This window comes from Aphelocoma coerulescens, chromosome 17 (assembly GCF_041296385.1).
Source record: "Aphelocoma coerulescens isolate FSJ_1873_10779 chromosome 17, UR_Acoe_1.0, whole genome shotgun sequence".
Lineage (NCBI taxonomy): Eukaryota > Metazoa > Chordata > Aves > Passeriformes > Corvidae > Aphelocoma > Aphelocoma coerulescens.
The window spans coordinates 702,120-726,854 of NC_091030.1; the positions used below are offsets into that span (position 1 = coordinate 702,120).

General features: G+C 61.8%; 3 protein-coding genes across 3 annotated transcripts; 2 read left to right on the forward strand and 1 right to left on the reverse strand.

The window, feature by feature from the left end:
* Nucleotides 1-3,598: 3,598 nt before the first annotated feature.
* Nucleotides 3,599-4,670, reverse strand: TMEM203 (transmembrane protein 203). The gene has a single exon (XM_069031678.1). It carries the CDS (start codon nucleotides 4,564-4,566, stop codon nucleotides 4,156-4,158), a length of 411 nt encoding a protein of 136 aa, XP_068887779.1. The 5' UTR covers nucleotides 4,567-4,670; the 3' UTR covers nucleotides 3,599-4,155.
* An 86-nt stretch (nucleotides 4,671-4,756) lies between these two features.
* Nucleotides 4,757-17,657, forward strand: NDOR1 (NADPH dependent diflavin oxidoreductase 1). Its single transcript, XM_069031676.1, has 15 exons — nucleotides 4,757-4,840; nucleotides 5,688-5,822; nucleotides 6,377-6,454; nucleotides 6,755-6,852; nucleotides 7,553-7,651; nucleotides 7,771-7,872; nucleotides 8,355-8,552; nucleotides 8,882-9,003; nucleotides 9,906-10,126; nucleotides 10,492-10,599; nucleotides 11,235-11,349; nucleotides 11,671-11,817; nucleotides 12,342-12,460; nucleotides 14,642-14,736; nucleotides 17,457-17,657. The coding sequence occupies exons 1-15, from the start codon at nucleotides 4,838-4,840 to the stop codon at nucleotides 17,599-17,601; spliced, it is 1,785 nt and encodes a 594-aa protein (XP_068887777.1). The 5' UTR covers nucleotides 4,757-4,837; the 3' UTR covers nucleotides 17,602-17,657.
* Nucleotides 17,658-19,078: 1,421 nt separating this feature from the next.
* Nucleotides 19,079-20,902, forward strand: LOC138119604 (ring finger protein-like). Its single transcript, XM_069031677.1, has one exon. It carries the CDS (start codon nucleotides 19,535-19,537, stop codon nucleotides 20,513-20,515), a length of 981 nt encoding a protein of 326 aa, XP_068887778.1. The 5' UTR covers nucleotides 19,079-19,534; the 3' UTR covers nucleotides 20,516-20,902.
* The last annotated feature ends 3,833 nt before the right edge of the window (nucleotides 20,903-24,735 follow it).

Sequence of the window (24,735 nt, forward strand, 5' to 3'; positions counted from 1 at the left end):
TACAGTCTCTGTGGGCTCACAGCACCTCACTTCAACATTCCCGTAGCAGTCTCCTTCGGGCTGGCTCCTGAAGCCCAGAGGGTGCTGCCACTCCTGCATTCCCACCTCCACACAGCACAACCTTTGGATTCACCTGGATTCAGTGGGAGGGGTGGATGAGTGTCCCTGCTCTGGAAATCCCCTGCTGACAGCACAGGGCTGTTCTGAGCACAGGGGTCTCATCCCCGCTCAGGACAGAGAGGCACCAACCAGCCCTGGTCTCTCGGAGACATGAGGCACTGCCAGTGGCTGTGTGCACCCAGAGCTGACCAAAACCTCCGGCTCCAAGTCCAAACACAGGATGAGCAACTCTTCACTTTATTTTTCCTGTCCTTTTTCATGGTAAAGAAATAGTCCCAGAGGTTTTGTGGAGGGGCTCTTCCCCCTTGCTGGCCCCACGTGCAGCCCTGCAGCTGTGCCAGGTGATGCTGCCCTGGCTGGGCTCTGGCTGTGAATCACAAGGAACTGCATGGAAGGACACAGTTCCAGCTGCCTTATCTCAGCTGAGTCAAACGGGGCAATGCTGGGAGGGAAATGCTGTGCAGGGGAGCCCTCATTGCCCCTGACCCTGCCCAGCAACTCCCTGGCTCTGTGCTACATCCAGCCCTCAATTTTCTTCACACAATCCCACCCAAAGGGGTGTCTCTGCTAAAATTCAGGGTCTCATGGTTACGTGGTGTCCGAGCATCCCAGGACCTGGAAGGGCCATAGGGTTCCTGACCCCAGGAGCTGCTGCTCTCACGTGGCTCCCCTCATGTCCTTGGGCCCATCAGCCCCAGCCCTGTTTGGCTTCAGGGCTGTGCTCTGGTAAGAGTGAAATATGCTATTTGCTCATAACTGAGAAAGGGACCAAATGTCTCCTTCTGGCTTGTGATAGACAACTCTGCTGTGGAGAAGTGTGGCTAGAGTACACACACACCCCTGTTTGATCTGCTTTTGACATGTATTTATTTGCCTGTGGCCCTTGCAATGACTCTGAGACCCAGAAGGGAGTTGCCAGGCTGGTGTGGGGACTCGGTGGGGCTCCAGCCCAGCCATCCCTGCCAGGCCCTGGGCTGACTGGTGTTTGTGAAATGACATCACCTGCATTGCCAACACCTTCCTGGTGCCTTCTGAAAGGAAAGCACCCTGACTCAGATTTAAAAAAGGGAGTCTCTCATTTACCAGAACTCAATTTCTGCTCCATGAGGTCACCCCAGTCCTGGGTGGGAGGTGCAGGCGGTGGCTCTGAGCGTCTCCCATGTCCAGGTGAGCTGCACCACTTGCTCCTGCCCCGTGTTCCTCTGCCAGATGTACCCTGGGTCTTGCTGTGACTTGTCCCAGCAGGGACCAGCTCCAGCTCTCCCTTCCACTCTGATTCCAGCAGGACTGGTGGAGTTTGGGCTATTTGAAGCTTCCTTGTCCCCAGGTGCTGCCCATGTCACATTGCAGGGAGGGATGGAGGTCCCTTGGGCCCCCCATTCCCAGAAGTCCTTTAGGAGCCCCCTTGCCCATCTGGAGGCTCAGGTCATGCTGGAGCTGTGTCCTCCTGGTGCATGGGGCCCATCCCTGCTGCCCCAGGCAGGCTGAGCTCTGTATGGACACGGCAGCACTGCCTTCTCTCCCGCAGTGCACCCACCCCAATTTCACATGGCTCTCCAAGGGCTGCTCCTGTCCCTGCAGGGACCCACGGGGAAGGGGGGCAGCCAGGGCTGGTTCTGCCCCTCTGTCACAGGGATGCTGGTTGGGCACCTGGGCTGGGCTGTGCAGAGGCTCCTTCCCCACCAGCCCAGGGGTGCAGAGGGGCTTGGGGCTGGGCTCTGCAGCACCAGCCCTGGGAAGCAGCATCACCTGCCAGACCTGCAGTCTGGGAGCTGGGGCACCCCCCTGCTGCTGGGTTTGGGAAAGGCCAACCCACCAGCCACAGCAGCAAAAATAAACTCAGAGGTGAGATTTCCATCTTTGCCAGGTGTATTCCAGTGTGGGAAAGAGGGCTGGGCTGAGACTCGGGGAATCTCCACCCCATGCCAGAGACCTGGATGCTCACACTGGGCAGGGAATGGGTGTCAGGGTCCCCTCAAGCTGTGTCAGCAGGTGGAGGCTCCAGCAGGATTTCTCCAAGGGGTTGCTCCCAGAAGGAATTCTGTGTGGCCACAGGCTGGTGTGCCAGCACTGCACACTGCTGGGTGCCAGGGCAAATGTCCCAGCAAGGTTTGCTCCAAGACTTGGTGGCCCTGGGCACAGCAGGCCACTCCTCTGCACCAGGCACAAGTCCTGGGAAGGGACACGGGGTGGTCCTGGCTGCCAGACCATCCCCCCACCCCAGCACCCCCACCAGGGCAGCACACCCATGCCACTGCTCAACACTGTGTCACCCCTGTGTCCCCACACACCCCAGGGAAGCTGCCTTACCTGGGAGGAGCAGAGCAGGGACACGCTGACCGCTGGTTCGTCTCCAAGGCAGCAGCAAAACACTGGCAAAGCTGCTTGCAGGTGAGGCGGGTGGCACAGGGGGGATGTGGCACACGGGGGATGTGGCACAGGGGGGATGTGGCACACGGGGGATGTGACACATGGGGGATGTGACACAGGGGGGATGTGGCACAGGGGGGATGTGGCACAGGGAGGATGTTCCCCTGTCTCGGACACCACAACCCAGGGACAGGGCTGGTGTCTGTGGGACTCACAGACCGGGCTGGGCAGCAGGAAAGGGCTCCGTGCCTGTGCAGCGTCACGGCGAGGCTGAGGGATGTGATCATCTGTTTGATCTTCTTTGGGTCTGATGAGCCCCTTCCTTAGTTTATTAATTAGCTGGTGGTTGGGAGCTGTGGGAGCGTCCAGAGGCACCATCGGTCCCCTGGGCCACTCAGTGAGTGTCCCCTCCTGACTCAGAGGCTTTGCTGCTCGTCCTGCTGCTCTCCTGTCCCCCAGCTGCTGTGGCTCCAGTTGCTCAGTGCTGTAGCAGACACTGACCCCACACAGCCCCCACCCCAGGGCCCCCAGCCGGCCCCACAGCAGTGACCCTGTGGCTGCTGCTGGCACAGCTCCTGGCACAGGAGCAGGTGATGGATGGAACTCCCGTGGCCGGTGTGCTCGGGGTGACCGGGGCGTGTGGCACAACCACACTGAGAGGGGCTGGGCTCACTGCTGTGAGCTGAGGTGACGAGGAGCAGGCGGCTGCCACCTCCCAGCTGACGCATCCTTGGCCCAGGGGAGCCAGTGAGTGGCTCCAGACTCACCTGAGCACCTGGGGCCGGTGACACCCAGCCCTGGGAGATCACATCCCAGCGTGAAACAGGAGCTGAAGAGCACCTGTGAGGCAGGGCCAGGGTGTGCAACAATCACAGAATCTCCTGAGCTGGAGGGACCCACAGGGATCATCAAGTCCTGCACAGACACCCCAACAATCCCACCCTGTGCATCCCCGTGACACTGGCACATCACACACTGGTCTGCACTTCCACAGGGAGTACCGAATTCCTCCTGTTCTCTGGGGGCTCTGAGGGCAGTGAGACCCCCCTTCAGAAGCAGCATCAGCCGTGCTCTCCCACACCCCCACTTCCATATTCAGGAAATGGAGTGACATACAAAGAAGAAAAATCATATTCCTGTTCAAAAATACACACATGAGTGATCTCAACACGACCTTACAGAATCCTGTCGGTGCACTGAAGGGATGAAGTGCTGAAGGGATGCAGTGCTCAGGGAGGTGAGGGGACAGATGGAAATCCATGAGCCAGCTGCTGAGCAGGGCAGGGCAGCAGTCTGGGCTGTACCAGGAGCTCTACAGCAACCGCCCACCCTCCGGGCAATTCCCGCTCTCCAGGCAGCAGCTTTAGGTACAACTGCTTTCTAGGCAAGAAGAATTTTATAAATAAACCCAACCCTTCAACGCATTTTTATTCTGAAATAAAATAACTGTCACGCCCAGCAGCGCTCTCAGGGCAGGACAAGGCGGGAGCTGAGGGAGCACGAACAGGGATGTGGAGCTTCTGGAGAAGCGTGGTGCTCTGCAACACGGCCGCGAGCTGGGGCACGGCCCCTGTCCCAGCCCGTCCCCTGCCCCTCCGCACGGGGACAGCGACGGGAGCAGCCCCGGCACCGGCCCCGGGAGCGCCGGGCACGTCCCGCCGGGGCTCAGTTCACGCGGCAGGCCCGGATCATGAGCAGCTGCAGCAGGATGAAGACGGGCGACATGATGAGCCCGTACCAGAGCTCCCGCGTGTGCTCCACCAGCTTCTGGCACAGCAGCATCTCGAACACGAACTTGAGGCTGAGGATGGTGAGGATCCAGAAGAGCCGCAGCACCGCCAGGCGCTTCTCGCCGTCCTGGAACAGCCGCACGGACACGATGGTGGTGAAGTACGTGCTGAGCCCGTCGGCGGCGAAGAAGGGCACGAACACGATCCACCAGGAGAGCCCGGGGGCCGCGCCGTCCACCTTGAGCACGAGCAGCACGGAGAAGGCGAGCAGGGCCAGCCCGTGCAGGAAGATCTCGAAGGTGGCGAAGCCGAGCCACTGCACGAGCTCGCGCAGGGAGAACAGCATCGTCCGGGGCTACGGCACCGGCCCGGCACCGGCACCGGCACCGGCACCAGCCCCCGGCCCGGCCCGGCCCCAGCCCCTGACCCGGCACCGGCCCAGGCCCGGCCCGGCCCGGCGGCGCGGGGCGATGGCGTCACGGGGAGAGGCGGTGATCGGATGACGTCATCAGGCGGGGGGGACGGTGCCCGGGGAGTCCCGGCGCCTCAGCCGGGGTGATGACGTCAGCCGGAGCTGTCGCGCAGTGGTGACGTCAGCGGCGGGATGGGGCCGGTCCATGGTGAGTCCCGCGGAGCGGCCGGGGCCGGGCCTGGCCCCAGGGCTGGGGGTGCTCGCCTGGAGAGGAGAACGCCCGCGGAGCCCCTGCAGGGCCTAAAGGGGCTCCAGGAGAGCTGCAGAGGGACTGGGGACAGGGGATGGAGGGACAGGACACAGGGAATGGCTTCCCACTGCCAGAGGGCAGGGATAGATGGGAGATTGGGAATTGGGAATTGTTCCCTGGGAGGGTGGGCAGGCCCTGGCACAGGGTGCCCAGAGCAGCTGCGGCTGCCCCTGGATCCCTGGCAGTGCCCAAGGCCAGGCTGGACATTGGGGCTTGGAGCACCCTGGGACAGTGGGAGGTGTCCCTGCCATGGCAGGGGGGTTGGAACGAGATGGGCTCTAAGGTCCCTTCCAGCCCAAACCGGTCTGTGATTCTGTGATTTTATTTTTTATTATTATTATTTAATGTATTATTCCTCTATGGGCACATGGTGACAGCAGCTGTTTGCAGCTCAGACAGCTCCCTGGCTGGGATTCCCTCCAGGCCGGCCTTGCTCTGTCGGAGCCTGGCTGAGAGCTCCGTGTGTCTGGTCACACCTTTGTGTGAGCTTATCCTATTGGTTTGGACGGGGGATCACTCCCTCAGTGCTGCACTGGCGTGGAAAGAGAGCCTGGGAGCCTTGTATCCCAGGAATCCCAGCTCTCCTCCATCCCTGTGCTGGCTGTGTGCTGTGTCAGCCCCACAGGTGTCCCCTGGGCCCCCAGCCCCTGTGCGGGGTCAGTGCTGCTCGGCCCAGGGCAGGCCCAGCTCTGCCTCCCCTCCTCTCCCTTCCCTCTGGTGACTTCCCTGCTGTTGTCTCTTGCAGATGGCAGAACGGAGACTCCTGGTGCTTTTTGGCAGCCAGACTGGGACAGCTCAGGACACGGCGGAGAGGATTGGGAGAGAAGCCAAGCGCCGGCACTTGCGGTGCCGAGTGGAGGCCCTGGACAGCTGTGACGTGGTGAGTGGGACACGGGGTGCTCTGGGCACTGCTGCTCCTGCTCCGTCTCCACCAGCCCCGTGGGCAGGGACACCTCCCATGGGACCATGGAATCACAGAACTGAGTTGGAAGCAACCCACCAGGATCGTCGAGTCACCCCAACCATCCCACCCTGTCCCTGAGAGCGTTGTCCAAACACTGTTGAACTCACACAGGCTTGGTGCTGGTTGCTCCAAGCCCTGTCCAACTTGACCATGGACACCTCCAGGGATGGGGCACCCACAATTTCTCTGGGCACCCTGTGCCCGGGCCTCCCCACCCTCACAGGGAAGGATTTCTTAATATCTGACCTAAACCTGCCCTCCTTCAGCTTATGGACATTCCCTCTTGTCCTGTCGCTCCAGGCCCTTTTCCAGAATCCTTCCCCAGCTCTCCTGGAGTCCCTTTAGGCACTGGAAGGGACTCTGAGATCTCCCTGGAGCCTTCTTCAGGCTGAACACCCCCAGCTCTGCCAGCCTGGCTCCAGAGCAGTTTGGAGGCTGCTGACCTCAGTGTGCCGTGTTTGTACCCACAGGCCAACCTCATCCATGAGCCTTTGGTGGTGTTTGTGTGTGCAACCACAGGCCAAGGAGACCCACCTGACAACATGAAGGTAGGACATGCTCCTGTCCTGTTGCTTTTACATTCCTGCTCCGGAGTTTTCTCTCCTGAAGCAGCTGGAGCAGGGGTTATTTTTGCTGGGGGAGCTTTGCAGCAGCACCAGTCACATCGCAGGGGACACGGGCAGGGGGCTGGTGAGGTGACTTGCAGGGGACACCTCTGCAGAAAGCCGTGCTCCTCACCCTGCTGGGATTCAGGAGGGCCCCCGTGGGTGGCTGAGCAGGGATGCAGGGACAGGCAGGCAGGGAGGTGCCGTGGCAGCAGCAGGACTCGCTGCCTGTGTCCCTCGTAGATGTTCTGGCGGTTCCTGTTCCGGAAGAACCTCCCAGCCGGCTCCCTGTGCCAGCTGGACTACGCTGTGCTGGGACTTGGTGACTCCTCCTACCCCAAGTAAGCAGCTCTGCAGCTCCTTGGCAGCTGCTCCTCACAGCTGTGACTGCAGTAGAGAACCAGGGTGGCTGGGGAACAAAGGGGGTAAGGGGAGACAGAGTGTGACTCTGGAGCAGCAGCTCAGACAAAATGTAATTCCCACCAGCCTTAAAAATCCTTGCCCTACCAGCCCGTGTCCTTCCTAATGCCCAGGAATTTGGCTTCTGCCCTTTTCTTTCCTCACCAAGGATGCTTTGCTGCAGTGGGTCAGACATCATGTGTCACTCTTTTACCACAGCCTTGGGCCAGGGCAACAGGAGACATCAAGCAGACGTGGCAGCCAGCCCTGTTGGTCCCAGGTCTCCCAGAAGGTTGTTCCTGCCTCAAAGAGCTGTAGTGGGAGGGACGGGTGTGCCTGAGCTCTGTGGGGCAGTGAGGGGCTGGAGGGAAGGAACAGTTCTATGGCCCAGGGCACAGGCTGCCCTAAAGGGAAGCTGGACCTCCCCTTGTCCCACCTGGGGGCTGGGCGCAGCCCGTGAGGGCCAGCAACTGGCAGCCAGCTGGTTCTGTGAACTGGCACAGGCTGGGCAGGGCACAGGACGGGTCATGGTGCTGGCTCTGCCTGTGTGCTGCTCTGGTGGCCCTGGCAGTGCGTGCTGGTGCTGTGGCAGTGCCTGCTGTGCTGCTGGAGCAGCCCTGCCCTGTGCTGTTCTCTGCTCAGGTTTAATTTTGTTGCGAAGAAGCTGCACAAACGGCTGCTACAGCTCGGGGGCAACCCACTACTGCCAGTGGCCTTGGGAGACGACCAGCATGACCTGGGGTAAGAGCCCACACATGCTCCATATGCTCCATATGCTCTATGTGCTTTATACTCTATATGCTCTGTACTCCATATGCTCTATATTCTATAGACTCTAGACTCTATACTCTATACTGCAGGCCAGATGCAGTGGTGGATCCCTGGCTTGGGGCCTTATGGGACAAGATCCTTGCCTTGTATCCTCTCCCTCCTGGCCTTGAGATCATCAGCCTCGATGTGCGGTGAGTGCAGAGGGTGGGAAGGCCCTGCTGGGGGTGGCTGAGCTGAAATGTTCTGTTCCCTTGGCTGTGCTCCAGAGTGGAGACATGCTCTTCTTGGAGCAGGAACCCTCCCCACACAGCACCTGGTGTCTTCAGTGTCCCCTGTGCTTTGGCCACCTGTGGCTCATCTCTCTCTGGATGGGTGTCACACCCTTGGGGGTGTGACAGCTGCCCCAGCCAGGTTCTGCCCACCTTGCTGTCCTGATGTGCCTCTGCCCCTGGCAGAGTGCATGTGCCCAGCCAGTCTCCCTCTGCCCGCTCTGGAGCCTTTGGGATCTCCTCCTGGCAGTCTCCATTGCATTCCCCTACACAGGCTCCAGGGGCCTGGGATGATGGCTGGTGGATACAGTGGGACACTCCAGGCCTCTCCCTGCCTCTCGTCTTGCAGCAGCGAGGAGCTGTGGCATGGAGGTAACCCCCCTGCACTGCTCTCCTCCCCACAGCCTGCCCCCCAAATACACCCTGCACTACCTGCCTGAGGACTCCCCACACCCTGACAGTGACCTGCTCCAGCCCCGAGCTGCTCCCTGCGAGCTCCACCCCTTCGCTGCCCGCATGGTGTCCAACCAGAGGGTCACGGCACAGTCCCATTTCCAGGATGTCCGGCTCATCGAGTTCGACATCACGGGCTCAGGGATCACGTGAGCATTCTCCTGACTGCCCCAAGCTCTGTCCTGTGGGACCAGGTGTCCTGGAGCCTGCCCTCCTCTTCTGCTGCCCTTCCTCACTGATCTCTGAGGCTGCAGCCTTGTGGTCATGGTCCCTGCTGCAAGTCCCCATCCATGGAGTCGGGGGCGTATGGAGCGGGGTCCTGCCCAGGGACCAGCTCCCTTTGTCAGAGCAGTGGGTGGCACTGGGCATTTGCCTCCCCTGGTGTGGGTGCAGGTCGGGATGGCCGTGCTGTGCCCCGTGGCTGTGCCCCGTGCCTGTGCCCCGTGGCTGTGCTTGGCAGCTCCCACTGCACCCACAGGTTCAGTGCGGGGGACGTGGTGATGATCCAGCCCCAGAACTGCCCCGAGGACGTGCAGCAGTTCTGTCAGCTCCTGCGCCTGGAGCCGCACAGACGCTTTGTGCTGGAGCCCACGGAGCCTGGTAGGTCCTGCCTGCTGCTCCTTCCCCTTCCTGCTGAGACAGGGCATCCCCTGAGCTCTGGTCCAGCCTGGAGCTCTGCTCTTCCTTTGCTGCAGACCTGGTTGGGAGCGTTGGATGGATACAGGACACCTGCCTGTCTGGCATTACAGAGACTGTCCTTCCCTCCACTGCTATGTGTGTGGATCCTGTGCAGGATCCAGTGGGACTGGGAAGAATCCAGCAGTGCCAGGCTGCACCTGGGCCTTGTGCCTTGGCAGCCCCAGCACAGAGTGGGGAGGATCCTGCAGTCTCCTCAGGCCCAAGCTGGGAATCCTGTGCTTCCTTGCGTGGGTTCCCCACTCTGTGCCCCAGGGACCTCCTGAGGGGCTTCTGCAGCTGCAAACCAGCACAAGCAACCAGAGAGGCCCCCCAGCGCTCTTGGTGCCTGTGTGGAACAGGGAGAGTTTTTCCCCTGGCCCCTGAGCGCCCATTCCACCTCCAATTTCCCTGTGTGTGTCCATGCTGGAATTTTTGCCTGGCAGACAAACCCAAGAGAAATTCAGGCTGCTCCTCTTGCCCTTGGGAGAGCCGTGGGAGACAGGGACAGGCCTGCCACGTGACACTGCTGGTTATTTCCGCTGCATTGCGTGCAGGCAGGGTGGGAGCCATGTGGGTAAGGCATTATCCCAAAGCACCTGCCAAAAGTGAGGGACGGTCGAGCACCACTGACTTCCTCTGTTGCAAACTCGCGGGCTTGAAAAGCAAACTGGGGAGAGCAGGAGGGAGTGGAGGCCCATGGTGGCAGCAGGGATGGGTGGAGCTGGCTCCAGCAGCACGTGGGTGCAGCGTGTGGTGCTGCAGGCTCTGGGGACAGCAGGCGGGCAAGTGCTGGCCCTGACTGTCCCCGCTGCCTTGCCCTGCAGGCACACCCCTCCCTCCCCTCCTGCCACAGCCCTGCACCATCCAGTACCTGGTCACGCACTACCTGGACATCTCCTGCGTGCCACGGCGCTCCTTCTTCGAGCTGCTGGCCTCCTTCTCCACCAATGAGCTGGAGCGGGAGAAGCTGCAGGAGTTCAGCTCAGCACAGGGCCAGGAGGAGCTGTTCAGCTACTGCAACCGGCCCCGCAGGACCACGCTGGAGGTGAGGCTGGGAGCAGGGCAGGCCTGCCCCTCGGGGGCTGTGCCAGGGCTGAGAGCACCCAGGACATGATCAGCCATCCTTTCTTGGCTGAGGAGTTTAATCTATTTCACCCACTTTCTGAAGTGCCCATGGATTTCCACTGGCAGTTAAGACTGGCTCTGGATCCTTCTGGGCTCTGGGGTGGGCTCTGTGCTGCTCTGGGGGGCAGAGGGCAATGGGACAGGGTGGTTGGTGCTCAGAGGTGCCCAGTGTGGTGCCTTTGGCCGAGGACAGTGTGGCACAGCTGTGTGGGACAGCCTCTGGCACCCTGAGGGCAGGCAGGCTGCCTGCTGGGCTGCACCAGGCCTCACCCTCTTGATTTGCAGGCCATGTGGGATTTCCCTCACACCACGTGTGCCATTCCAGCCGATTACCTGCTGGACCTCATCCCTCGCATCAGACCCCGCGCCTTCTCCATCGCCTCCTCCATGCTGGTAAGAGCTCAGCCCTTCTGGCCTCATTTCAGACTCTGAACAGAGGGTCTGGGCTGACTCTTGGTGCTGTGCTCCCCTGGAGCCTCCACAGCCCACCCAAATCCCCGCTCTGCGCTGAGCCTGCAGCAGCCTGATGTGCTGGATGCAAACTTCAGGGCTGTGCCAGCCTTCAGATTAGGACACTTGCTCTCCTGCAGCCCTGCGAGTGCCAGGACTGTCCAGCAGACCTCGGAGGTCCCTGGGAGCAGTGGGATGCGGTCCCGGGAGCTGGGGAAGGGGGGTGCTGCTCCCTGCTCCTGCCGGGAGGTGGCGGTGGGACCGGCCCGGGCGCCTGCAGACTCAGCCCGTGCGCGGCTGGATTTGTCCTCCACGGGAGCCTCCTGGGCTGGACAGTCACAATCGCTGTTGCCAGCTGTGTAGAGCATTCCTGTAGTAGTGGTTCTCCGGGAAAAGCCCCTTCCCCGTTGGAAAGGTTTTGAGCAGGGGTGTGCTCCGTTGTAAGAGGCTGTGTCAGACTAGGATGAGTGTTGCAGGCACCCTAGCGGGAGCTGGGCACAGGCTGTGTCCCTGGAGGAGGTGCTGGGCTCTCCCTGGGCAGCTGTGCTGGGTTGTGCTCATGGCTCTGTGTGGCACAGGCCCATCCCGAGCGGATGCAGATCCTCGTGGCCGTGGTGCGGTACAAGACACGGCTCAGCAAACCCCGCCGGGGGCTCTGCTCCACCTGGCTGGCTTCTCTCAACCCGGAGCAAGGTGAGTGTTTGGACTGTGTGAGAATCCCACAGCACTCAGTGCTCATCCCTTGGGCCCGTGATGGAGCTGTGTGGGTGCTGACCCTGTGCAGGAGCAGCAGCTCCATGGGGAGCACACTGGCCTGGCAGGATGGGCTGAACTCGCAGGAGAGGCAGTGCTGAAACGCTCTTCTCACAGTGTGCCCTTGGTGCTGGGGGTGATGAGCCAGGTCTGTGTGTGTCTTTGGAGCACCCCAGAAGAGCTGGCTGCCTGCTCACCCTCTGCAGGCAGGCACAGGGCACTGGTGGTGGGGTGGTGCTTGTCACTCTCTTTGTTTCACAGGTGATGTCCGGGTGCCTCTTTGGGTGAAGAAAGGAGGAATGAAGTTCCCGGCTGACCCTGCCACCCCTGTGATCATGATTGGCCCTGGCACGGGGGTGGCCCCTTTCCGAGCAGCGATCCAGGAGCGGGTGGCACAGGGACGGAGAGGTGAGGGACGGTCCTGGGGGGCACTGGGGGTGCCCCTTGCACAGACAGCTCTGTGTCAGCAGATGGAAGGATCGGCTGGGGGCTCGTGAGGGTTCCACCAGGTCAGGCTTTGCTGTGTTTGAGCAGCAGCAAGCTGGGCTCTGGGGCAGGTGAGGCCCAAAGCCTGCTGTGTGCAGCCCACGTGGTTATTCAGGGCAGCTCCTTGCATCGGGTGGGGCTCTGCAGAGGCTCTTCCTTGGCTCTCTGAGAGTGAACATGAGCTGAGCTCAGCTGCTGCTGCACAGGGAGTCATGCCCCCACCCTTGTCCCATCGTCATTCCCTTGGCTCAGGGAACAGGCAGCCCTGGGGGGCACTTTCTGCTCTCCTGCTTTTGCACCACACAGGGGCTTCTGGTTGCCACAGGTCACTTGACTTTGTGCTCTCATGGCTCGTGACTCCTCAGGCCGGGGCTATCAGCCAGGTGGCACCAGCAAAGCCCAGCACTGGGTGCTCCCAGCACAGCCCTGGTGCTCTGCTCCTGCAGGGAACTTCCTCTTCTTCGGCTGCCGATACAAATCCAAGGACTTCTACTGCCAGATGGAGTGGGAAGAGCTGGTGACAAAGGGCTTCCTGACACTCTTCACGGCCTTCTCCAGGGACCAGGTTGGTGCCCAGAAGAGGAGGGTGGGTACAGAAGCATCTCAGGCAGCACTGATGTGACTCTGCCAGTGTGTCTGTCCCCTGTACCTGTTGGCATGACCTGTGAGGGATCTGCACAGTGGGCACCTTACCCCCCCACACACCTCAGTGCTGGCTGCGATCCCCTCCTGCTCTGCAGGGCTGTGTCTGGCTAAGTTGAGCTGGAAAGGTTGCTGGGACAAGGCTGGAGAGCAGCAGAGTAGATAAGGCATTAACCAGCTTTGTTTGGCTGGGCCACGTGAGTGATAAGAGGCCCCCAAGCCTCTTGGAGGGTCACCAGGCAATAACTTCTGGTTAAATGCCACCCTCTCCACAGTTTCCCTCTGAGCCCTGGCTGAAGCTGAGGAGCTTGGCCTCTGTGCCAGCTCTCTCTGAGCCCGAGATATGCAGAGGAAAGCTCCCCATGAGTATGAGCACCCCACAACTCAGCCCCTCAGTTTGCTCCCAGGCAGTGTCTCTGGTGGGCAGCTCACATCTCCCCTTGGGGCTGCAGGGCTTTTTGTGCTGCCAGAGAGGCTCCCTGAGCTGGGGATCTGTTTCACTGCCTTGCTCTGTCCCTTGATGGCACTGAAAGCTCAGCCTGGCTTTGGAACAGAGATGTGATAAAAAGGGAACGGGGATCTCTCAGTAGCTCAGCTGCACCAGCCCCAGCCCTTTCTCCTGGCTGTGTGCATGTGTTGACATGAATTCAGCATCTTTTATCCACACTTGTAAGGCGTGACCTGGGTGCTCTGTGAAGGCCTTCCAAGTCTGTGATGAGCAGGAGCAGCACTGCAGAGGGTTGTCAAATGACCAGAGACAGGGGACCTGCTGCTCCCTGAATCTGGAGAGCAGCCAGAGCCACTTTCTGCTCTAGCTGACTCTGGGGGGACGGGACTTCCATTGCGGTGTCCCCTCTCTCCTGCTCCACAGGCCAAAGCCATTTGTCACCAGAGCCCTCTGCCCCCAAGGCGGAGTGGGAGCACAGCCAGCTGGGATGAGCCACATTGGGCTCTGGTGCCTTTGGCTTCAGGGGATACCACGGCCCTTAAGTCATCAAAAAGTTTGTTGTCAGAGAGCCAGGAAGGGGCTGGGATGCTCCATGGCTGATGGGGGTTTTGTTCTTCTCTCTAAAGTCCCCTTGCAGTGAGCCCTGTCCCATCACAGCCACCCGCAGTGCAGACTGGCCCCAGCCGAACGTGGATGCCCTGAGACATCGTGACCCCAGTTTGTCACTGGGCTGCTCTGGTTTCTAGGTGGTTGCAGGTGCTTAGATGATCCCAGCCTGGCTGGCAGGGCCTCTGGCAGCACTGAGCTCGTTACTGCTAATGAAGCTGAGGCTGGCTGTGCTGGTGCTGGTGGGGCACTGCCTGGTCGGAGCTGTGCCCAGGCTGAGCTGGCACTCCCGGGCCACCAGCCAGGGGAGCTGTGGGACCCACAGTGACCAGCTCCTGTGACAGCTGGGCCTGGAGCTACTCAGGGCTGTTCCCACACCCATCTCCAGCCTGCAGGACCTGAGCCACAGCGAGAGCTGTCCTGCCTTTGGAGAGGGGGGCGTGGGGAGGAGGCTGTGCCCATGGCTCTGCTCACCACTGCAGAATCCGGCGTGGGGGGACGCCCAGCACAGGGCCTGGCCTTCCTCACAGTGTCACCTTTGTCACGGGAGCCCTCTGGGCCAGCAGTGAGTTCAGGCACGTTGGCAATGGTGTTCTCTTGGGCAGGAGCCAGGGCTGTAGGCAGTTGCTTGGATGCTTGAAGTTTTGTGGATTAACCCTTTGGGAACTCTCCTTGACTGTGCTGTAAGCCAGTCCTCATCCAGTCCCTAAGCACAGTGGAGGGGCAGGGACTGAGGCTGTCCCTCCAAGCTTTCTGCCCCTCCAAGCTGTTCCAGGTCTCCAGCAGTCAGGGGTGTGGGGAAGGGTCTCTGTCCTGCAGCAAACCTGGCACAGAGGGGCCACAGAGCCTCCTCTGCCCGTGCTGGGAGAAGAGAGGGTAGGAGGGAAACCCTCACAGGGTGTGGGGCTCCCCTTCCCTGTGGGGTCCTTGGCTCCTGTTCCAGGGGGCTGTGCTGCCCTGAGCTCTTGCAAACAGCCTTTGAAAACAGTCTGAGAGCAGGGGCTGGGGCTGCTCCAGAGCTGGTGGGCTCAGGGCCTTGTTTCCCTGCAGGAGGAGAAGGTTTACGTCCAGCACCGCATCCGGGAGAACGGGAGGCTGGTGTGGGAGCTGCTGAGCAGTGGGAATGCTCATGTCTACCTGGCTGGGTGAGTGAGAGGTCTCTGTGCAGGGCTTGGGGGAGCAGGGCTGCACATTTCTGCTTCTCCACCTGCCTGGAGGCATTTCCTCGAATCAGCCCCCTGTTGCAGTGGGGCAGCTCATTCCTCCTCTCTGTATGTCCTGCTCCAGGAGCCCTGGGCTGAGCGGGACATTTGTCACTTACCCCATGCTCCCATTAGGAGGGGCACAGCTGGAACTGGTAAAGCTTCTCCAGCAATGCCACCTGCCCAACCCTCCCCCTGCCCAGCCTCTGACCCACAGCACATCCACACACAGGAGGGCCCTGGCCCCTGCACAGCCGTGTCCTCCAACACTGCTCGATGAAACTGGAGAAAAGGCTTCTGTGATGCCTGTGGCCACTCGTGTGGGCAGGATCCCTACTGGTGCTGGGGCTCAGCAGCAGCTTTGGGAGCCTTGGCATGTTCTGTCTGGCTCTCTGCACCCAAAGCTGCCTCCCAGGGCAGGGATGAGCCCTGTTGCACCACAGCCAGTCCCCTCTGACAGCACAATCCCTCTCCGGGTGCTTGTCTGGGGCTGGTTGCACATCTGGAGCTGCTGGCCAGAGGTGGGGCCTGACCTTTGGGGTCAGAGCATTGGCAGCTCTGCTCTGAGCTCTGTGCCCGTGTCCTGGGCAGAGCCCTTGACCTGCCTGCACTGCAGGGAGAGGCTGCTCCCCACTGCGCAGGGCGAGGCTTGGGAAATGCCCTGGGCTCCTGGAGCTGGCCAGAGCCCGGCTGTGGCGTTTGTCGTGCACCCCGTGACCCGGGGAGTGCGGGCCTGGGCCTGCCTGTCGACACGAGCAGCAATTGCAGGAGGCTCTTTCCTGCCTGTCCTTCAGGAGAGCAGGAACTGCCCTGGCGCCAGGCAGGGCGAGACTGGCCTCGCTGCATTCCTGGGAGAAGGAGATCCGTGTTTACTCCACTTCCCGGGAAGTGGAGGCCAGGCCACCCCACTCCATCCTTCACTGCTGCTGCACAGGGCTTCCTGGAGCCTCACCCCAGACTGGGCATTCCTCCCCTTGCATCTGGGGATGGAGCACTTGGGGTTGTGCCTCCATCCACAGCCCAAAAGCTGAGACTATTGAGCTGTTGGGTCATGGCTTTATTCTCTCCTTCTTCCATTCTCTTTCCTACTTTTTGGTGCTGATGGAGATCCCCAAAGAGGATCGGTGTCTTGGAAAGAGCAGGGCTTGCACAGCTGTCCCCGTGGTGGATTTTGTGTGGCTATGAGGATGGTATTTTGGACATCAGGGTTGCTCTGAGACTCCTCCTGTTGGGGGCTTTGTCCCTGGTGTGGGGGGGTCCCTGAGCCCCCATCAGGCAGGTGGGATCCAAGAGCCCCGTCCCCCCTGTACAAGTGACACTGTCCTGATTGCAGAGGACACTGTCCCTCCTTTCCTGAACAGCCCAAAGCCTGTGGAAAGACTCCCAGGATCACCGTGCCCCTCCCTGGCCCACAGACTGAACTGTCAGTGGGGTGCCAGGCAGGAAAGTGCAGGTGGGTCAGCCTGAAAAGGGTCCTGTTTTCCCCCCTGTTTTCCCCCCGAATTCAGAGTTTTAGCCAGACTGGGAGAAAGCTGCGGAATTGAGTCCTGAGCTGGGTGACCCTGAGCAGCAGCCCTGGGCCATGGGACACTGGTGTCTGCCTCCCCTTCCCGGGCCAGGCAGGCTCCAGGGAGCCAGGGTGGGATCTGCTCTGTGACTGTTCCTAGCTTGTCTCACTCGGGCAAAAAGGTTGAAAATGTCTCTTTTTTGGAAAAAAAAATAGCTATTTGACATGTTTTCCATCACAAAGCCCAGCTCCATTATCTTGTACTTGCGTATCAGTGCCTGACTCAGAAACAATGCGATTCTTCCAAAAAAAGAAGACCTCCTTTCTGGGTATTTTGGGATGTTAATCAGCTCCAAACGCAAGTCAGAATTCTGCCTTGTTCTTGGGAAACAGCAAGGACGTTGCCAGATGCTCGTGCCAATTGGAGCAGCCTGGGAAATTTTTTATTAGATGTTTTTTTTGTCGCACAGGCAGTTCATCAAATGAAACTCCAGGAAAAAAAAAAAGTCTGAATTTCTGATTTCCCCTAAGAAATAATTGTGCTTGAAAGCACTGAGTTCTATCTGGGTATTTTCTACACCGGGGCTCGATGTTTTCTCCAGCATTTCTCTGATTTTGAGGTTTGAACTGGCTTTGGTTCCAAATGTCACCATCAAACCAATCATTCTGGCTTTCCTGAGAGCAGGCAGCAGCAGGACGGGAGCGGCTGCTCCTGCCCAGCTGAGGATCAGACATGTTTGACATTGAGTGATTCCCGAGATGAAAGGAAAGGTTCCTGCCCTCCTGTCAGTAAATTCCAGCCTGTGCACATTGCCCATGTCTGTCTAATGAGGATGCTGGCAAATGGAGCTGTGTGGGGATGGGGTTTGGGCTCCTGAGCTGGGCTCTGGCTCCCATGGCCGTGTCCTTGCCTGCAAATGCCCACGCCCAGGAGCCCCGTGGATAACAGCCCTGCTCTCAAGGGAGCAGCGGGAGCTCCCTCTCCAGCCTGTCATTTACCCTGTGCCAGGCAGCCTGTGGCAGGATGGGGCAGGTTCCCACTGCCTGTGGTGGGCTTGACCACAGGCACTGCAGATTCCTGATCCCAGAGCACTGGGGCTGCTGCTCTGCCCTGTTTTCCTGCTCACCCTCTGTTGTGCCCTGCTCTCTGCCCCAGGAATGCCAAGGAGATGCCAGCGGCGGTGGCCGAGGCCCTGCGGTCGGTGTTGCAGCTGGAGGGTGGCCTGTCCCCCTCGGAAGCACAGGAGCATTTAACAGCCCTGGAACGGTCCCAGCGCTTCCAGTCTGAAACCTGGTCATGACCTGGCTCTTTCCTCCCCTGCCCCACAGACTGCCTGAATAAAGGAGCCAGCAAAGGGATCTGCCTCTGGCGTCTTTCTTGGGCTGGGATTGCCCCAGCCAGGGTGGGGTGGATTTACCCAACGAGCCCTTCCCTGACAGCAGCAGGGCCGTGGCGGTGGGGGGACCCCATCTCCTGGGGGCTTTGGCTCCCTGTGCCCACACCCCACCAGAGCAGGGCCAGAGGTCTCTTGGCGGTGCTGCTGGTTGGCTTTGGCATGGCACTGATCTGCCCCACACGCCCCAGCCCCGGGGGTCCCTGTGTGATGTGGGTGGCACCCAGGGGCATTGCTGGAGCCGTGGCAGGGGCCGCTGTTTGTGGCAGGGCCAGAGGAAGTGTTGCATGGGAGTCTCTCCACCCCGGCATTACTCAGCAGCGCTCGCTGCAGGAGGAGCTGCCTGGACAGACCTGTTCCCCCTGTCTCCAGTGGCCAAGGCCAGCAGGGACAGGCACAGGAGGAAGCCTTGATGCCTCTGTCTGCTGCCAGTTCAGCATCCTGAGCTTGCTTAATGCTGAGGTCTGAGCTCTGCGTTCCTGCTGAGTTATCCCCTTCCCTGAGTGCCTGCTCAGCTGCATCTCTCCTCCACCCCATCCTGGGAGCTGCTTCCAGCCCTTTCCCTGCAGCCTCGAGGCCGTGCACCCTCCTGGCCCTGCCCGTGCCCCAGTGGGACCAGTGCCACCACCTTCCTCACCCAGTTCAGCGCACTGGGTGCCACGGTGTAAATAGCAATTAGGGCCCATGGCATGAATCAGCAGGGACATTCCCTGGGAGCAGGCTGGGACAGGAAGGGGCAGCAGTGCCACGCCACGCCTGTGACCCAGCCACCCTCCCACGGCCGAGTCATGGGGTCCTGCAGGGGCGAGCAGTGCCTGGGGCATTGCTGGAGCTGTGGCACTGCAGTGAGGGGGAACAGGGTGGTTTGGGGGCTCCCCACCCCACTGCTCTGCTCTGAGCAGCTCTTGCACTTGCAGACCTTGGCTGGGCTGTGTCCCCATGTGCCAGGGACAGTGGGGCCAGCACAGAGCTGCTGCATGGCTGTCATCACCCTGGTGCCACCATGTCCTTGTCTGGGGCACTGACCAGGCAGAAGACTTCCCTCCAAGCCCTGCGAGCTGCTTGTGGGACATGGCAAGGAGAGGTGGCCCAGCACCAACCTGGGGGACAGGGGGCTGGACTGGGGCAGCACAGGGCCTGTGCTGGGGGCTGGACTGGTGGAGCACAGGGCCGTGCTGCCATGCCCCAGGGACAGGCACTTGGCCACAGGGGTGACTCCACTCGTGCTGGGCGAGGAGGAGAAGGCGGCCGTGGGCCCAGCTCCTCCCCAGCTCCGGCGGGAGCTGATTGGCGCGGGCATGGCCGCCTGCCCCGGGCTCGTTGCATTTGAGCCGCTTCCAGAAGCTGACAAACCAGACTGGTTAGAACCAGGCTCGGCCCCAGCCCTGCCTGGCCCACGGCAGGAGGCAGCTGCCTGCGCGGGTGCCCGCCACGCCTGCACCCTTCTGGCACAGCGGGCAGCGCCCGGCAGCGCCCAGCTCGGTGCCCTCTCCTCTGGACCGTGGCGGGTCAGTACTGCGCTGGTGCTGGGGAGGAGGAAGAGGAGCAGGAGGAAGAGGCTGTTGGATGCTCACGGTGCTGCCCCTCTTGGGGTGGCCTCTCGGTGAGGGTGATGGGGCTGCACCCGGCGTCAGAGGCTCCTGACCCACTGCTCTGGGAGGGCGCCCCAAACCGCCCTGGAGGGATGTTGCGGCTCTGTGCGGACACTGCTGCCTTCAAACCCTTCGGGCAGCCGTGCTGAGGGAGCCTCCTGCCCTGGAGCAGCACCCACATCCCGCACCCAGCCCCGAGGGGCGTCGGGGGTCGGGGGGCGAGCGGGGTGGCCGCTCTGGCCACCCTGATGGAGCCGGCGGAGGGCGAGGAGGCCGAGCCTGGCCCGCAGCCGGTGCAGGCGGCCGGTGGGGAAGGCTGTGCCGGGCAGCGGGACGAGAGCGAGACTGTGGGGCCGGGGGACCCCGGGGAGCCGCCCCGGCTCTGTGGAGAGGCGTCTGCTGCTGCCTGGGGATGCTGGGACCCGCCAGCGGCGGAGGATGCCAGGGAGCCGCTCCTGCCCGGGCATGAGGAGCCGCCTGCCCGCGGTGCCTCCCTGCCTGCGGGGCAGGACCCTCCCGCTGCCGACACCGCCGGCCCCGTCCTGCCCCGCGGGGAGAGCCCGGCGCCGCGGGGGACATCGCCCAGCTCCGAAGGCGTCTCCAGCTCCATCCTGAGCCTCTTCGGCGAGGCAGAGGGCACATCGAGCGATGAGGTGGCGGTGGCAGCAGAGCCGTGCCCCGTGCTGGCGGGCAGCGACGAGGAGTGCCCCATCTGCACGGAGCCCTACGACGAGCAGCGGCACAAGCCGGCCGTGCTGAACTGCAACCACGGGCTGTGCCGCGCCTGCCTGCGGGCCATCATGGCCACGGCCACCGGCGCCGAGTTCGGCCGCGTGCGCTGCCCCATCTGCCGCCAGAAGACGCCCATGCTGGAGTGGGAGATCTGCAAGCTGCAAGAGGAGCTGCTCCTGCTGCACGCCCAGCCCGGCTCCCCCGGAGCCCTGGCCCCCTCCCGGCCCGCTGCCCTGCCGCCCCGGCGCCCGGGCCTGGCCGGCGCCCTCGAGCATCGCTTCCAGGTGCGCTTCCACACCAGCCGCATGTTCGGGTGCCTGCCCTGCGTGCGGTACCCGCCCTGCCTGATCCGCGCCCTGGCCCGGCTGGAGCGGCGCTGCCGCTGCTGCTACCTCCTGCTACTGGCGCTGCTGCTGGCGGCAGAGATGCTCAGCCTGCTCCTCATCTTCCTCCCCATCGTCCTCATGGTGATGCTCTTCCTCATCCTCGACAAATAGCGCTGCGTTTGTGCCCGCAGGCTGAGCGTGCGTGGGGAGAGGAGCCCAGCTCTGGCTCGGCTGTGGTGACAGCCGGGAGCAAGCCTGTGACCCTGGTGCCTGCCGGTGAGCCCGGAGCGGGTGAGGCAGCGGAGGAGCAGGAGCAGGCAGCTGAGGGAGGCGGCCCTGGAGCTGGGCATCACCTGCACCCGGGCACCAGGTGACACATCAGTGCCGCAGCCAAGGAGCGGATGGAGTGGGAGCCCTTCCTGCGATGGGCACATCCCTGGCCTGGGGCTGGGGACCAGAGAGGCTCTGCGGGCAGAGCAGGGCTGTGCCGGGGGCTGTGCCATGGACTGTGCCACCTGCACCCAGGACAGATGGGCTGGGATCCCCCAGCATGGACTGAAAATACAACCTGTGTTTGTACCACAGCCATGTCCAGCTGAGTTCAGTGCCTGGTCTGAGCATGTCCCCTTGGGGCCCAGCAGTGACACAAGGAGGGGATGGGCACAGCCAGTGGTCCCCAGCCACCCTACGAGGGGTGCGTGCTCCACCATGGCACCTCCCAGCCCTGCCAGGCCGTGCCAGCCCTTGCTCTGGCTGTGTCCTTTGGGGAGATAAGTGAGCAAACATGGCTCTGTCCCTGCCATACACGGGTGGAGGAGCCTGTGGTGAGTGGCACCAGGGCTGTGCCCACATGGGACCTGCCATGGAGCAGGAGTGTCCCAGGGGAGAGCAGGATCTGGGTTCTGCCTTTGGCTGCCAGCCTCCAGTGGGGGCCATGTGCCAGCCAGGCCATGCCCGGGTCACAGTGTGGCTGCTCTGCACCCTTGTTCCTCCACACTCCTTGGGGATACCTGTACCCCAAGGGGGCAGGGATTGGGCTCCTTCCAGGCTTTCAGCTGCCTTTGGGCTGGTGGTGGGTGGCATGGAGTGGTCAGACCCTCGAGGTCCTCCCAGGATTCCATTTGGGGGATGCTGACACCCACCTTTGACAGCCTGGAATGTGCAGCAGTGTGTTTGTCACTGCTGGCCTCCTCTGGGTGTCCTGCCAAGGCTCTGTGCTGATCCCATGCCAGTTTCTCTCCCCCCCCCCCGTGCTGTCACCCCTCTCTCTCCCCCTCAGCCCAGCCCTGCTGGTGACACTGCTGTGCCCTGTCCTCGTGCCTGGCTGTGCAGGGCTTGTGCAACCATCCCCATGTCCTGGCTTTGCCCTTCTTCCCTGAAAACACCCCATGGGCACCTCCCCAGGGCTGTGGCTGTGGGGGACAGACCACAGGGTGCCAGCCCCCCCACCCCCTTCCCCTTCCTCCTGCCCAGGAAGGGAGTGAGTACTGCTGTGCCCACACAGCCCCACAGAAAACCCGTGTCCTTGTGCCCACAAGGGCAGGGATTTGGGCTGTGGGCTGCTCTGGCAAAGTGCTGAGGCACAACGTGGGAGCAGGGCACCCCAAAACAGGTCAGGTCAGCAGGCAGAAGCAGGTGGGGTCCCCCCCCACCCCGGCCCTGGTGGCACCAAGGAATATTTATTTATACCAAGTGGAGCAGCTCCATCAGGAGAAGCACCAGTTCAGCCCTGGTGTTTTTGGCTCGATGGAGCCTGTGGGGATGGGGGGGCTCAGACACCCTGGGGGCCCCATCACCGTGTGGGAGCCCCGTGTCCCTGCTCCACATTGCATGGGGGTGTTCAGGCAAACCAGGCCAGAGCTGTCCCCACAGGACACCCCCAGCACTCCCCTGCGCCTGCTGTTGGCACCTCTGGGTGCTGGAAGCTGAAGGGCACCCAATTTCCCCCTGAGGAGGGGGTCCCTGTGGGCTGTGGTGTGGGATGGACCCGTGGGCAATGTGGCTGCAATGTCCACTGCCAGGGCTGGGTCATATTTAGCACCCTGAGATCGTGGTGAGCACGGCTGGGGCTGGCAGGGCTGACCCGGGGCTGATGCAGGGCCCCTGCTGCACGCACGGCTCCAGCACAGCCCCCCAAACCCACCCAACCTCCCCACTTGCAGCCCCGTCCCCTCTCCCAAGCCTCTGACACCCCTTTGCACCCCAAATGCTTCATCACATCCCCCAGCTGCTGGCACCAGGGTGATGTGGTGTCCCCAGAGCGGTGACTTGGCTTTCCCCATCCCTGCAGGGACCTGCCCGTTCTCTCCTGGCTTCTCCCACTGCAGCCCGGCCTGTCCCACCTGGGTCCTGCTCTGGCCGGAGGCATCCCCATCCCACCTGCACCACAACCAGCAGCACCTCCCTTCTCCACTCAGCCCCCCACTCTGGCGACCTGTCCTCACCCCCTGCCCCTTGGGAGCGTGACCAAAGGGCCAGCAGCCATGGGGCCAGCAGCCATGGGGCCAGCACGAGGAGTGAACATGTCCCTTGAACATGGAGCTAGGCAGTGAGCAAGAGCCTGCAGGCAGCCCTCTCCTGGGTTTGACCCCAAGAAAGCTCCCGAGCTCCGCAGTCCCCCCGCAGCCGCGGGGCCAGCACTGCCCTGGGCACTGCCACAGCCTCTCGGGCTCCGATCTGCCCTGGGCACTGCCACAGCCTCTCGGGCTCCGATCTGCCCTGGGCACTGCCACAGCCTCTCGGGCTCGGATCTGCCCTGGGCACTGCCACAGCCTCTCGGGCTCCGTGCCACCGCCCCTTATCGTGCCACCGCGGGCTCGCGCCGTTGTGCAAGCGGGTGCTGGCACGTCGCAAGCAGCTTCCTCTCGGCCGAGACGGCCGTTTGGGGCTGTGGCCACCCCGGGGCGAGGTTTGAGGCTGCGTGTCCCCAAGGAGGGCACAGTCCTGGTGCTCAGCCACCTCCCTGCAGCCGGGCGGGCGCTGCCCCCTCGCCCAGCTCAGCCTCGCCCTGCGCCGGGGCCGGACCCTCCCGCTGTTTGCATCCAGGGGAGCTGGTCCTGTTGTGCAACCTCTGGGGCAGGAAGGGGGTGGTGGGGACAGGCCCATGGAGACCGGCCTGGGCACTGCCCGGCGCTGCCACCGCTCCCCGCAGGAGCAGGGCAGCCTCAGCCCCGAGCCCCAGGCACAAGCGGCCGGGCTGCAGGAGCTGCTTTTCACAGCACCACAGAAGACACTGGGGCTGGAAGGGACCCACCAGAATCACCCAGTCCAGCTCCTGGCCCTGCACAGACACCCCAACAATCCCACCCTGTGCCTGCGAGAGTTCGCTGTCCAAATGCTTCTGGGACTCTGGGGAGAGTGATTGGGAAACGTCACGCCCTGAACCCCTGCCAAAGGCTGAGCCCAAACCAGCCCAGTCTTGGCCCTTCCCGCCTAAAATGAGGACATTTGGGAAAAGGGTCATCCCCAGGAACTGCCCAGGTGTCCTCTCCCATCATGGGACAAACTGGACACTGAGAGAACCCAGAGCTCCCTCCCAGCCTGTAACAGATGTTACAACAATGAGGAGATTTAACAACCAGCTCACCTGGGAACATGTGGGAGCATCTCTGCTCTCCTGTGGCCAAACCTGCTCCTGCAGCAATGTCCTGGCCGTGTTCAAGCAGCTCGTAGGACTTGGAGATCTTTAATGCTTAGCATGGAGGCACAAAGCTCAGAACAGCCATGGGAGAGTTTCAGGGGATGCGAAAGAATTTTAATTCACCTGCATCTGTAACACAAGGGCTGGCACCACCCCATGTCCCTGTCCTCTGCAGCAAACCTGGCCCCTCTTCCAGCAAGTGCTTATTCAAGGTTAATAGGGCAGGAGAAATGGGCTCTGGCCCAGCACTCGCTCCTGAAAGGCCCTATTTCTTCTTTAATTGCAACTCAAAATCAAATTAGCAGTTTTAAATTTACTTTGTGCTCAGGAGGTGCCACGAGGGTGGGGGAGAACACATTGTACCCTTTGTCCTTACGTAATAAAAAGGGTAAATTCCAACTGAGGGCAAAATTGCTGCCACCACTGCTCTGGCTGGCCGACTGCTTTGGTGTCTTTGGGGACAGAGATACTCAGCCTGGATTTAATAGGAGCTTTTGGGGTGTCGGAGTCCTTTATCCTGGATTTGGCACAAGCCTTGGGGGCGGTGGAGATCCATATCCTGGATGTGGGGCTGCAGCAGCTCCCCCAAGCAGCTACACCGTGTGGCTCAGTGTGGGGCTGCTGTGACCACCAGGAGATCCCCACACTGTGCCAGGGCTGCATGAAGGATGGTGCAATGTGGCTGCAGGGTGGGGGTGTTGGTGCAGGGACAGGGAGACAGGACACGGGTGCAGCGTGCTCGGGGACAGGG